General features: G+C 40.2%; 2 protein-coding genes across 2 annotated transcripts in view; one reads left to right on the plus strand and one right to left on the minus strand.

Annotated features, from left to right (window-relative positions):
• LOC108235230 (putative helicase mov-10-B.1) overlaps positions 1-1,653 on the plus strand; it is an 11,915-nt gene extending 10,262 nt beyond the window's left edge. The window contains exons 18-23 of the mRNA XM_017415081.3: positions 209-400; positions 536-607; positions 684-809; positions 891-979; positions 1,074-1,189; positions 1,272-1,653. Coding sequence (XP_017270570.1) covers positions 209-400; positions 536-607; positions 684-809; positions 891-979; positions 1,074-1,189; positions 1,272-1,333 — 657 coding nt within the window. The 3' untranslated portion in view covers positions 1,334-1,653. The remainder of the gene's footprint in view (positions 1-208; positions 401-535; positions 608-683; positions 810-890; positions 980-1,073; positions 1,190-1,271) is intronic.
• A 112-nt stretch (positions 1,654-1,765) lies between these two features.
• On the minus strand, positions 1,766-14,315 carry LOC108235231 (rho-related GTP-binding protein RhoA-D). The gene is made up of 5 exons (XM_017415083.3): positions 14,190-14,315; positions 6,961-7,116; positions 4,439-4,559; positions 3,504-3,634; positions 1,766-3,412 (listed from the first exon to the last, which is right to left on the minus strand). The coding sequence occupies exons 2-5, from the start codon at positions 7,114-7,116 to the stop codon at positions 3,239-3,241; spliced, it is 582 nt and encodes a 193-aa protein (XP_017270572.1). The 5' UTR covers positions 14,190-14,315; the 3' UTR covers positions 1,766-3,238.
• Between the last annotated feature and the right edge of the window lie 409 nt (positions 14,316-14,724).

Genomic DNA, 14,724 nt, shown 5'->3' on the forward strand with positions numbered 1-14,724 from the left:
GTAATCATCAAAATTAAACGAAATAAACATTTGAAATATATGAGTTTGTATGTAATGTATGAATATAATATACAAGTTTCACTTTTTAAATGGAATTACTGAAATCAATCTACTTTTTCATGATATTCTAATTTTATGACCAGCACCTGTAGGTGCACAGCTGCATCGGAGTTCTTTCGTTTCAAACTTTTTTTTCCTTGTTTTTCAGGACTTCCCAGTGATCTTTCACGGGGTGTCCGGTGTCGATGTTCGCGAGAAGAGCAGCCCTTCGTTCTTTAACGTGGCAGAGGTGGAGGTGCTGATGGATTATGTGAGAAACCTGCTGCAGACCGATGGCAAGAAGGGAATGGCTAAAATTGCAGCCAAAGATATTGGCATCATCGCCCCCTACAGGAAGCAGGTATGAATTATTGCCTATCAAACACAAGTTGAGTTTGTAGGTTCTGTCTTTTCAGATTACGTTGGTTGGCACACAAGCGGACGCTTTCCTAGGCATGTGTTGAATAAACAGGGCAGCCGGTTTGTCTCTTTATAGGTGCAGAAAATCCGTAAGGCCCTGGAAAAAGTTGGGAAGGACTTTAAGTTTCAAGACATGAATTTACTGAAGGCAAGTAAACTGAAATTAAAGGTCATCCATGAAGAGCAGCCAGTGTGCTTTGAATGTAAACGTGTGTGTGTGTCAGGTTGGTTCAGTGGAGGAATTTCAAGGCCAGGAGAGAAGAGTCATCTTGGTGTCCACAGTTCGAAGCAGCTCAAATTTCATGGAGTTCGACAAGAAGTTCAACCTGGGCTTTGTCAAGAACGAGAAGGTAAGCAGCACAAGCACACACACACACACACACAGAATGTCGTTCACACCTCAGCTGACGGGTTTTCTGTACGTTTTCCAGAGATTCAATGTGGCTGTGACTCGAGCCAAAGCTCTGCTGGTTGTGGTGGGAAACCCCGTGGTGCTGAACTCAGATCCTACCTGGGCTCGGTAGGTCTCTCCCACCTCCTGCCGTTCCTTCTCGCCGGCACATAAAAGCACTTTAAGGTCAGTCTGTTAAATCCCTCCCCTCCTTCCTCTGCAGCTTCATTAAGTACTGCAAAGATGAAAGAGGCTACACTGGATTTACCCCTTCAGAGGAAGATGATGCAGCCATAATAACCAGACTTTCCATGCTCTACATCAGCATTGAGGGTTATGGTAAAACACATTTTTATCTGCTTTTCTTAAGTCAATCATCTTGTTTGTAATCAAACCTTGCTTCCTGATGTACCTTTTCTAGTGGAGACTTCAGAGAGTGTCGTTCAGCAGCAACTGGACCCAGAGTGGAGGAGCGACATGTGAGCCACACCAGTCTGGATCAGTGTTGCTGGGAAGACTCATCATGCAAAGTTTACTTTTTAAATCTACTGTTAGTCTTAACCCTTATTGTTCACCATCTCAGGGTTTAAATGTTTTTGACCAAATCATTTGCTTTTTTTCCTAAGTGAAATTATTCTTGTTAATAACTGATGATTGAATAAATTGTTATTCAGGGAAAAATCAACGCACGAAGCTTGCAAATGTTTTTTAAACTCGTTCAAAAACAGATATTTATCAGATGAGAAACATTTTTGGACTGCTTATGAATTTACAATGAAAAAAATACAAATAAAGTATGATTAAATAAAACAAAGTGAATCATGTGTCCAATTTTATCCTGCATATAACTTAGTTAAAGTAACTCAGTACTTTTTTGTCAGTTTGTGGTACTGCAAAACAAATCCAGTTAAAATATAGTATTTCAAAAATACTTTATTACCATGTTTCTTTTTTTTTTCCTCATACATAACTTCAACACATTCCACTTCTGTTTGCAAAGCATCATAATCATTTTATTTTTCCTAACTACGGGGTTTGACATTGAACACTGGGGTCCAGGTATTAGTCTAGGCCCACTACAGTCCAATCTGTGGACCTAAAAATTCTCTACAGAAGAAAGACAAAAGGATAAAGTTTACGACTGGCAGGACCAGTGGGCCATTAGTACACTAACATGCAGGACTGGATACAGACTGCATGTCTTTGCTGTAGATGTGATAAAAGTACACAAACTGCAAAGAACTACCTGCTTACAAAATAGACTTAACTCCATCATAAGTGTCTTTGACAAACACTGTGTGCTAATACTATTTATGCAACAAAAAAGCCCCAGTTTCAAATGGCCAACAGACCTGATCTTGGTTGGCTGAACTGGACAAATGGCACTTCGCTAACGACAATGAGCTGCCAGACTGGCTGTCAGTTGTGCATTTTGTTCAAATCTAAATGTTGTTTACAGAGTGCATTCAACCTCAGTAAATCCAGTGCGCAGTGACGTTGGAGAGCTCCGCACTGGATCTGAAACGGCACTGAGATCAGAGAGGAGGCTGGACTGTAGCTGAGGGGAAAGCTTTGTTGTCTGTCAGAGCCAGTGTGAGTGCAGCTGCCAGTATTGTCCACAACAACAGACCACTGTCTCCAGTGCCAGTTAAAGCCATCGCCGCGAACAAGGCCTACAGTGCAAAGCCTCTCCCTACGAACACGTACTGCTCTGTCAGTGTTCTGCATGTGGGCTACAGTGAAGTCGTTAAGTGTGAACAGGCTCTAATTTTAGTCTTTAGCGGAGGAGCAAATTGTGAAATACAGTTCAGCTGAAACAGCACAAACTTTAGTGTATAAAATGAATAGTGACACAACACAAAAGAACGAGAACAGAAGCTGATGTAAAAAAAAAAAAAAAAAAGGAAATGAAGTGGTACATACATGAAGAAAGTTCAGGAGAAGCACAAAAGCAGCAAATCTAAAACAGCCCCTCACGGCTGAGCGAGAGACACGGTCCGTGGGCAGGAGGAGCCCACAGAGCCTTCTCTGTAAACAAACAATCATGACACACAGGCAGACGTTTGGCGTTTGTAAAGTATATGCACATTTAAATAGAAACATACATTCATACAGAAGGAAGGGTCCGGTCCTTCACACAAGCAGACTGGTGTGCTGTTGCAGGAAACAGAACAGGAAACAAACGATAACTGGGTGGCTTGTAAAAGAAAACTTTAACGAAAAGGCTGATTTGTTTTGCTTTTAAACAGATGTCTTTTATATTTGCTCGCATCTGTGAAGTAAGTACAGTCTATGGAAGCTACTGATTTAAAGGTTTTTCTATGTTTGCTCTGTGTGTCTGGGAGAGTCTTCCCACAGGTGCTGATGAACCGACAGATCCTGGGCCCCTCACAGTAGCTGGCAGCCGCCCCTCTTCTTGCGCTTGCGGACCTGCAGTGCTGCTCTGGTGGCCATCTCGAACACATCCCGCACGCCATCCTTCGTCTTGGCTGAGCACTCCAGGTAGCCAAAAGCACCGATGCGGTTTGCCATGTCCCTGCCCTCCTCAGACTTCACTGGCTCCTGGGGTATTCACAGAGGGTTAAACATCAGACAATAAACAGAGAGGATGGTAAATGCTGAGGTTATATTTGTGTCTGACGCAGAAACACACTTGTTTCATCTTGGCCAACTCCCGACGCGTGTGTTCATCGTTTCTAAGGTCCTTCTTGTTGCCCACAAGGATGATGGGGACGTTGGGACAGAAGTGTTTCACTTCGGGTGTCCATTTCTCTGGAATGTTCTCTGTGAGAATTTAAAACAGGAAAATATAGTCAGAGCACACCACATACCAGAACCGTAGCCCTACAAGGAGCGTAGGAGGAGTTTCCCCTGTGATTGTGCTGACAAACATCAAGATGTCGCTGACCCCTGGCTGATACTGTGGTCTGAGCTTGCTGATGAAAATCAGACGTTTTCTTTGGAACCAGACATCATTATGCCAAAATAAAAAAGACCATTTAAGACTTTACCCTTAATAAAATACTGTGGGAGAAAACCCAACAGCTAAAGCTTTAAAAAAAAACATTTTTCACATTAGATCTAATTCTTTTATGGGCCAAGAACAGTGTTCTAAACCTAAAGTACGTGATATTTTAAACCTGTTGAACACAACCTAGAGGCAGCACTAAAGCCATTTCAAGTGTATTTCTAAATTTAATTAGTCAACTAAATTTAAAGCCATTACAAAATCATTAGACATAACCTGAAAAGACCAAATGAGCCACTGAAACATGGATATTTGGTGACATGTTTACATCTCTACAGTGTTTAGGTTGATCAAATTCTACTTAATTGCATTATTTATAGTATTTAAGGTCTGACTTTCAGTTTATTGAGTCAAACTGCAGCAGCTAAGTAAAGGTCAGGTGGATCAGTCTCTTTAGCAAAGTTACTAGCTTGTAACATTTTATATTCGGAAACACTATCTGAATAAATATCAACTTTTCAAATAGTGAAATATCACTTTTATGAAACGTGAAGACAGTAAATTAAATATTAAGGGAACAAAAACCAAAAGCCTTTGTGAACAACTATTTCCAGCCTTACCTAAACTGTCGGGGCTGTCTATGGAGAAACACATAAGGATGACATCCGTGTCAGGGTAGGAGAGAGGCCGCAGTCGATCATAGTCTTCCTGGCCTGCAGTGTCCCACAGGGCCAACTCCACCTGAGAGAGAAAGGCAGAAACAAATTAAAAAAAACCTAATGATCCAAGAGGCAGCGAGAGCAGAGTGTAAATTCAGCTAACTTTTTTTAAGTACAGTATTCATAGCATCACTTAAAACAGGCTAAAAGTACAAAATACACAATATTACTAATAACAGAAGCAAAACCTTTGAAATGGGAAAAAAAAATATTGAACATTTTACTTAACCAGTAACAGACCAAAAAAACAAACCAAAAAGCCATCTCTTCAGCGGGGGAGGAGTTTCCCCCACAGGGCCTTTAGGCTGTTAATCAAACTGGTGGCAGTCCCAGAGCATCTGGCCTGCTCTACATAAACAAATGCCCAGCAAAAATCAGACAACAGCTCAGCAAAAACACTTCCGTGGTTTGTACACTCTAGTTCAATAAGGTTAGTTCATGCAAAAGTTATGATTATACAAGTCTGAGCTTGAACTGCATCTTGACACAATGATGGCCTATATTGGGCTGATTTCTAAACAGCAGCCTCACAAGTAAAACAACCACAGCTGGAAACTGTTCCTGCTGCAGCTAAGACGTGAATACGAACTGTAATCATCCTCAGTGAACAACTAGAGTATCTTAGCAGCTCATCTGGACTTTAGACTTCTCACTGCTCCCTTTTTGGCCAAGTCTTTATCACAGGATCACCGACTACTTACTTTGGCAGGAGTAGTTAGACACGGTAGCACAGTCAGATGTATTTAACCACAGGGAGATCATTTTCACACAAGAGCAACATCACAAATTTGGCCAAAACCCTTTTTGACAAACCTTTACAACTACTTAAAGAGACAGCATCAGCTCGGAGAGCAGCCACGCTGCACGCAACAGAGATAAAGGGGGTAACTTTAGACCCAAACAAACCTCTCACACAGGCGTTTGAGAAAGAGAGTCTACACGAGAAGGCAAGCAAATAATGGAAAGTAGTAAGTGAACCAGTAACCATGCAGCCTACAAAATGGCAGAAAACTAGGGATTAAAAAGTTGCTGGGTTTTAATAATCAGCCAGTATCACGTTAAGAATCACGTTACACTTCAGAGGTCACCAGTTTACCTCCAAATTTTCATTTTTATTTTACCCCTTTCAGGAAAATGTTTAGTGTTTTACCTTAGGAGGTAAATTAAAGTCATGTCAAAATGACTGAGTTGAATAATGCAGTAATACTGAATTAGTTCATAATATTAGTTGACATGGGTATTTGACCTACTTTAAATAAGCTTGAATAATTGTTTTAAACTCAATTTCCACCTTGATGTTTTGTTCTGCTACTGTTTAGGCTCATGTTTATTAAAGCTAAATATAAACTGAGTCCTAACTCAAAAACAAGTGGATTTGGTAGCTTCATAGATTAGCTTTTAGGCAGCAAGAGTGCACTTAACTGGAGTGTTGCTGTTGTTCACCTTTTCATTCAAAATTCAAAATTGGGGTTAGGGAAAAAACAGAGAGAGTGCTTCAAATATAAACTAGAACATAGTTGTTAAATCTCCATTGTATTTGGTCTAAGTTGATAGAAATGTTATTTGGCTTAAATGTTCCAGTTTGTCCATTTTTTCCTTATAGGGCTAAGTTTTTACAAAGAAAAATAGTTTGGTTGCACTGTTTTTACCTCGCAAGATATTAAATAAATAAATAACTAAAAATCTTGATAAAAAAAAGTTAATTTTGCTATATTGCCCACCTTTTAGTTTAAAACTAATCCGTATGCCAAATTTTTTTATAAGTAGAACAATCCACTTGACATTCAGTCAGAACCTCAAAAAGCTGATCCCAGATTTTGCAGCACAGGAAGCAGGAACAGGATATTAGTCATGATGTACAGGGGTGGTAATGGAGGGGGGACTTCAGCTCTGATCAGGAAGGTAGCACGGATCCACTTCCTGTTGTTGGCTTAAAGTCTGTCTGTTCGTAACAATGAAGTGACCCAAAGGTTCTGTCATGACATGCATTTATCCCCATGAGTCACAATGGCGTGCTTCACGACCAGGGTCAGATTGTCACATAAAACTGCCTGCTTTGATTTCTCAACAAGGGTAAATAAAATCCCTGCTGTGTTCTGAATCCTTACAGCACTTACTCTGCAGTAAGACATCCCCCGTGTTTGATTCACTTGAACTTGTTTCATAACATTAAAAACAAAAAAAACATCTGTGTTTCATACGCTAACGTGACCGTTTCCTCAACTCCCTGCCTATAACATGACCTGTAACCTTAAGAGTCAAATAAGGGCAGTGGAGTTTAAAAGTTCAACATTTTCCTCAGAGTTTAAGTTGTGTGACAAACCAGGTTGTGCAAAAGTAATTCAATAATTACACTTAATACATGTAGACTTTGTTCATGTCATTATTCATTGTCATCAGCAGACATTCTTAACATTTTGTACCTGTTTGCTATCGACTTCGATGTCAGCGATGTAGTTTTCAAATACAGTGGGGACGTAGACCTCTGGGAACTGATCCTTACTGAAGACGATAAGCAGACAGGTCTTCCCGCATGCACCATCTCCAACTATCACCAGCTTCTTTCTGATTGCAGCCATCTACAAACAAAAACACACAGGGAGACATCTACATGTTAGGGCTTGACACAGTAAACAGCAGAAAACGGAGTTCAACTGAGGACAAAAGGAGAAGGGACTGTGACCATAAATAGTGTGAGAGTTAGGAAAAAGAAAAAAGAAAAAAAAAAAAAAAAGAGATGACCCAAGTTTGTTTTGGAGCCGCACCCTCTTCCTTTTCCTGGGTTGTGTTCTGTGTGTAGGGTGAAAAACAGAGCAGGAGGGAAAGAACCAGGAGGAGAGTGGTAGACTTGCATACTCTGCAGCCTCAGCGCTCGGCATGCTTCTTTCCACACAAGCTCCGTCAGTCATAATATTTTCTTTCATCGTGTCACCTCTACGTCTCAAGAGGAGTGATGTGCAGCTCTTACTAGTTTTGTCAGACACGGCTCTGCTTTTGTCTTTTCTTGGATCCACGAAAGGTGTGTGATCGTGAGAGAAATGTTTGCCAGATAACAGAGTGACTGTCACACACATCAATAATCATGTCCCACTGGACGAAAAATAATGAAGACAAGGCAGGAGGAGACAAACCTCTGGCTGGCAGCCAGTAGCATAAAGCTACCCGGAGCAACACAAAGACAGAAACCTCTGCTGCCACGCATCCAGCAGTTTCTAAATCATAACAAATATAAGGTGTAGAAATCATAGCAATAAACCATTAAACTACCAACAGATGCTACCACTGGGCTCTTTAGCATCTTTGAGATCTGTTTTATGACCAAGAGGTTTATTGATTTTAGCAGTATGTAACAGCTTTAGGTGACTAAAGTTAGCCGTGTTGTGTTGCCACAGAGTAATGGTCTAGGCTATGTTGGTCATTATCCCACCTGTAAACCAGCTGCAGAGCAAAAACAAAACAAATGCCATGTTTTTCCTGGTTAATTTCCAGGAATGTATGAGATTTATGAAAAAAAAAGCCCTTCAGTCAAGGAAGCTTAAAATGTGCCAGCTCAGAACAGAAATAGTCAGTCTGCAATCTCATTTTAATCTCTGCCCGGCCAGAAGATCTGAAAAAAACATCTCAAAAGATGTTTACATTCCAGTAGCTCATATAAAATATAAAAATGCACCCTTAACAAGCATCACAACTTTTTTGTTCTGCACAATAGTGGAGGAAAACATTTACCACTACTTGTTCACACGTTCTGCAAATCAAAGCTAGGCAATGGGAATCTTGCTACTCAAAATCCTCTGCCACAGTCTCTCGAATGGGTGGCCCTGAGTTGTTCATTTTGATTCCCTGCAGCCACAGCGACCATTTCCACTACCAGAGTAAAAGGAAAACTGTTCAGTTAGATTTTTATTTCTACACAGTAAATCAGGCCAGTGTGTTGCCAGAGAATCTCCGGAGAGAGCCACCTGTTCTCTGTGATAGCAGGCTGCTGCTACTCCATACATCATACTGTCATTGCCAGAGGGAAGGTGCACACAAACACTTTTAGTAGCTAACACAGAAAACTTCAAAAAAAAGAAGATATGGCCACTGCTGCAGATTCAAAGAAAATGAGATGGTGCTGCTTATTGATAATTAGGACTCTGGCAGCAGGGTGCTTGCTGTTACAGTGGCAGCACATGGGCTGTAGTGATGATATAGGCACCTTTACGTTGCATTAACGTGTGTCCGAGTGAGTGTGTGCGCACGTGTTCAGTGTCAGGACAAGGACAAGAACAAAGACTAAAAGTACTTTTTACTTCAATAAGTAGACGTTATACATTAAAATATGTAATAAAAGCCTGTACTTAAACACCGAGGCAACAAACAATAAGCTGATATTAAATATTTACACATATTAATGCCGATTTTTATATCATATATAAACAAAACCGCAGTAGCACATTAAGATACGAGCACTTTTCAGCAAACACGCTTATTAGAAGAGTGTCACATAAGATCATTTATTTACTGAACTGAATCAACTATTTTATAGGCCAAGCTCAAAAAAACGAGCCGCCAGATGTAGTACAAAAGAACGTGGAGACCTGACAGCTCAGAAACAGATCCGACACACTCTGCAGCAGACTTCACTTTAACGTGTCTTAGTAATGATGCCGTCTCGCATGTTTGTTCCCAAATAGCAACGGGCGAACTTATTCCCCGTACACGTGGCACAGATCGTCTTTTCTCCTTCATTTCTCCACCTTCGGTGCACTGTAGGCACACATTAACCTGCCTTGCTCAGTGGAGGTAGTAAGGCGATAAAAGCAGCATCAAATAAATTTTGACTGTGATGGGAGGTCTTTAACTAATGTGCACCAGTTCAACTAAAGCACAAATAAGTCAAAAATGTATGAGCAAACAGCGACAAGTGTATTTATAAATAGGTACAGATGATTAAAGTTTTCCAGTTTTTTGGTTATATTTTGTTTTAGAAAACATTAAACGCTTCCTGAAGTAGTAAAACCAATAAAAGCTGTAAACATCTGATTGCCAGAGAAACTGTGAGCAGTAAAAAAAACAACAACAACTAAACCACAGGTTAAAGTAACATCTGACCACATACCAAAACATTTTATCTGCTTTTCCTTTATGCTCACAAAGCCACATAAGCAGCTCTGCTCCAATACCTGTCCAGAACTGATGCATTCACCAGCAAAGTGTGGTCTGTGAGATGATTAAATAAAGCAAATAGTTATCAGACACTGGCTTGTCTGTTAAAATACAGGAAAACTAAAGCCACGAGGAATCTCTCATCTCATTCAAACTGCTGTCCCCCTCAACACATATCAGCACTTTTATCTTACTTTGTTGAAGTTAAAATATTCAGGATAGATGACCCAGCTAGTCAAATATTATACTGTGAAATAGGGTGACAAACATGTTAGAATGTAGCTAAAAGTACTCCAAATTTGAGTATTTAACTGTCCGTTAAAAAAAAAAAAAGCTTATTTTTTTCTGAGGTTATTGCCTTGTGGAAAAAAATGCTTATTTGCAAGAAAAACCATCTGCAAATAAATTAAAACCAAATTTAGGTTTTCAAGGATGAGTCTAATTCTAGACCCCAGGTTGCCGCAAAAAAATAAGCAAACAAACAAAAAAGCTGTGGAGGCTAAAGTCACAGAACCTAACTGGAGCCCAAAATAGGGCACAGCCATTGAGACGGACCCCACCCACCTTGTTTAACACATCTCAGCTCAGAGAACAGAGCAAACGAGGGGAAAAAAATATCACACAGAATTATTCTGTCATCTACCTCTCAGTCTCCTGGGTCCAGTTCAGACGGACAGAGAAGTCAGATCGACTGAGGGAGCGGAAAACAGACGTGTGGTGCTCAGTGACAGAAATTTAAAAACATTAAAATTATGTTCTGTGATGTGCACGCATCTGATCTTCTCTGACTGTGATTAAACAAACGGGTAAATAAGTCACGAGTTGATTTGGAAACCCATCTTCTCAGGACTTGAAGAGCAGCTCTCTGCTACATTATGCAGCTGCACATGCCTCAGCTGGACACGATGAAGCAGCTGACTTCATCGGACCTTGTTGTCCACCGTTCGCTCCGGGAGCTCCCCCTCTTCTGTCCGTCCTCCTTCAGGCTCTCGTTCTTACCCTGCCCTCATGTCTTGCTCCATGAGTTGCAGCCTGACGTCACCAACAGGAAGCTAATGTAGCACATCCTTAGGGTGCAGCAACCCTTTTTTTTTTTATTATTATTTTTTGCAATTCACACATACAGAACTAATAAAAACAAACATGTGCGGGCACTCCCAATTGACTCACAGCCTCCACTGACAAGATTTCTTAGCTTTTCACTTCACTGCTAGCTGTTTTTGTTCAGTGTTTTAAATAATTAAGTAAATAATCTGAACTTATTTGCATGTACCTAAAGGCTAAAATGTGTCTTAGTCTGAGTGGAAGAAAATATAAAGCTAGGAGGACAAAATAAATTAACACTTGTAGCCAAATTCCTTCAAATAGTCAAGCCAGACTGAGACAATGAATGACAATCAGAAAGCAGGGAAACACTTAAATACAGTCATACTGACTTTAACCATACTTATATAAAAGTAACACATATCAGACAAATATTGACTCAAGTGTAAATGTTTTATACATTATATTTAGTTGCATTTGCATCCAGAATAAAAACAGTTTGCCATGTAGAACTCCTTTCCTTTAGGAGCACAAATATAATTTCTCCCATTTTGCTGCAGAACATGTCACATCAGCTCTCGAAACAAAACAGGCCTCTGTGGAAATGTTGCCTGATGGAAAGCTGCCCACACAAATCTGGGACAGGATACACCGTGGAGCCTCTTTCTGAACACCTTGACTGATAAACATCTATAGCTCGACAATAAGCATACTCGCAGCTCTCCGCAGACTTCGAGGAGTTCAAACAGAAAACGAAAAACGAAAACAAAAAACGCACCGAGTGAGCAATCTGTCACTCCTGTCGGCACTCAGACATTTTGTTTGTAGGTTTAAATAAGCTGAGAACTCGTGCACTTCCTTAGTTCCTCGGCACAAAGCTTCAGGCTGGTACATGCAGTCAAGAGGACAGAAAAACACTCCGAGGTCTGTCGTAAGACAAAAGAACAAAATAAAAAAAGGCATCAAGTCAAATGCCCTCTGGTTATAAAGACATGGATGCAGCTTCTGATTCATAGTTATCTCTAAAAACTTTCACACCGACCTAATGAGCTCATCAACTATCAGTCTGAGCTCAGTAACACAAAAAAATAAAAAGCTCACACACTCAAGATTTGTATTTATCAATAAGGCATCGAGTCTAACTGAAATTTTAAATATGTACACGATTTGTGACTATTTGACCATTTATTTATTTTAGTTTTAGTAGATGTGTGACTTCTAATGCATCCCTACTTCTTCCAGGTCAAATAAGAGCCTTAAACACCATCACTGCCAAACATGTTTGTCTCCATAAACATTAAGATTAGATATAATAAAAGATAAATTATAAGTATAGTCACCTAAAATACACATACTACTTTCCTGGAATATTATGGCATTGCACAACTAGCTGAGTAAAAGGTGAAATAATTACAATTTCAGACAATCAGTTGACTGAGAGTAAATGAGGGAAATATTTATAGTTTTAATGAGCAAAAACAAGCTTTTAATAAAACAGATGATTTAAAAAAATTACTATTTTCACAGTTTCCAGACAATTTATGAAGCAAACAATTATTCAATCAAATTAAATAATTACAAAAGCAACAACAACAAAAAGACCTTAGCTGAAACCATGCAATGCTTATTTCACACTGGTTAGTCATAATAATTAGTTTAATTATCACAACTTTTTTTTTGTTGTGATTAAAATGTTCCACAATAATGCTGAATAACTACTTCTGAAAGCATTTAAATAAGACCTTTCAATTAGATGTTTATTCTATTTTCTGTTTAAACATCCGCCTTATACTCGGACGGATTTGGCACGATGAACACAAAGACTGAAATCTTTTTTTTTTAATTACAATTATTATTGATTTTTATGCCTCTACGCATGTGAGATCTTCTTTCTTTCTGCCAGTGGTCGAAGACTGCTCAAGTTTAAATCCTTATAGTGCTCAGCGTTTTGGAATTAAAATTGCATTTTTCCTCCACTGCACGAGATGAGTTATCTCCCGTGTTTTTGTGTTCCGTGTTTGCTGCGTTAGCAAAATATCTCATGAACTAGCAGAAGGATTTTTGAAGGAACGCTCGGGGAGTCATTGGACGGACGTCTACAAATCCTTAACTTCTGGAAACAACCATTTCAAGATGGCAAAGCAACCTAAGGAAACAGAAAAATGAGCCGATTTTATAGATGTTGACCCAAAATTTACCACAGTAGTAGCTGAGCCTCATCCTCCTACACATACGCCAAGTGCTACACAACGCACAGTGCTTTTTCCTTAACAGTATGGCAATAACATTTGCCTGTTAGTAAAATATGTCATGAACCAATGGGCACATTTTTATGACACTCAGCACACCTACAACTGACACCACAGCTAACCCAACAGAAAAGTGGCTCCAACTCAGGTAAGTTCACAGATACTAAGCCAAAATCTGGCGTGGTAGTAGCTGAGAGTCATCTGAGAGCCGGGCAGCACTATCTCTGTCCATGAGCTGCGAAACATCACATTTCCACGGAGTCAAAACAACAAACAAACCAGGAGCATTATTTCGACTTGTTTCGGTCAAATATCCTCTCATCTCCCTAGTGCCTGTGGAGAAACTAACATGGCAGTAGTCCTGCTTGGAGAGAGTTTTCTGCACGTCTGACTTTGGTTCACGACAAACACACACACACACACCAGGAGTGCAGGTTTTGTTTTTTTTACATGCCAAGACAAGGAAGGGGAGAGATGTGAAGGTTTGCACTACAGGAGCTTCTCGGCAGCACAACAACCAGGGTGTGGTGACTCAGGGAAAGGAATTTCCTCGGGACAGACAAATGTTTTATCACTTATCTGGAACAGACGAAGAGAGGGCAGACTTTGGCCGCTCAACCAAAACCAAGGGGAGGTTAAGCAGCCAAAAGACTCTTTGGATAATCCTCTTGCTTTCCAGGAATTCCTGTGTCGAAAACAGGGGGGGGGGGTCTGAAAGATCTGATACTAACCAATCCCATCCCGTGCTTACTGGTAAAACGGGTTTATTTTATTGTTGTTAAAGAAGAAAGTTTTACATGTTTACCCCACAGCCAGTCAACCTCAGCCGTGTCTCCTCCACGTCATTAAATTACGTAATGAAGCAGGCAGAAACGGTAAACGCCGATAAGGTCCATTTCTTCACCGGGACAATACGCTCGGGCAGGACAAACAGGTGTGCCTAGTTTAAGAATGTCTTTTAGCTTCTCGTTGTGTCGACCAACCACCGAAAATAACCTCGGAAAACTTTTTTTAACTAAAGTAACAGGTTTCAACTCGCCGAGCTACTGCTGGCATTTCGGCTCATTAACGTGTCCACGGCGGTGCCGCCGCTTCGACCAGATACTTTTACCACAAAACCCACACAAAACTGTAGTTATTGACTACGCGAACCTCTCGGCCCCTTCGGTCGCACGAGAAAACTGTCAAATAAACGCTCAAAAAGGTCTTACCTCGCTGGGAAGGCGTTCAAATTGTCGGAGAGCTCCGTGTTTCTTCCTAAACTGTCGTCCCGTGAACCCCGTGAAGCTAATCAGAGTAAACGGCCGAGGCAAACCGAACCTCTCAAGACCCTCCCTTTGCGGTGCGTTCAAGGCGCGCTCGGAAAGTTTCTGTTCGAAAATGTCAGCTAAAACTTCATTTTTTCCTCTCTTTTTTTGTATTTTATGCACTGATATCTGCGTAGGATATTTATTATTCAGGGGCGCATTTGATATTTAGCTTGACGTCATCCTAAAATCTTCAAAGCATCCTTTATTGTGTTGTTATCGTTTTTGTTTTGTTGTTTGTGTTGTTTGTTTTTGTTTGTCTGTGCTTTTTTTTAGCCATTCATATCAAAACGTCCATCTCACTCAGAAGATGAGTGCTATGACCTTTGATTTTTGTAACTTTTATAATTTTCAAAATGTTAATTACATAAATACATCGAGACAGCTTCAATTCCTCCATGAACGATGTTCTCTTTGGAACCTGCTTCATGGTATTTGC

This window comes from Kryptolebias marmoratus, linkage group LG8 (genome assembly GCF_001649575.2).
Source record: "Kryptolebias marmoratus isolate JLee-2015 linkage group LG8, ASM164957v2, whole genome shotgun sequence".
In the NCBI taxonomy this organism is placed as follows: Eukaryota; Metazoa; Chordata; class Actinopteri; order Cyprinodontiformes; family Rivulidae; genus Kryptolebias; species Kryptolebias marmoratus.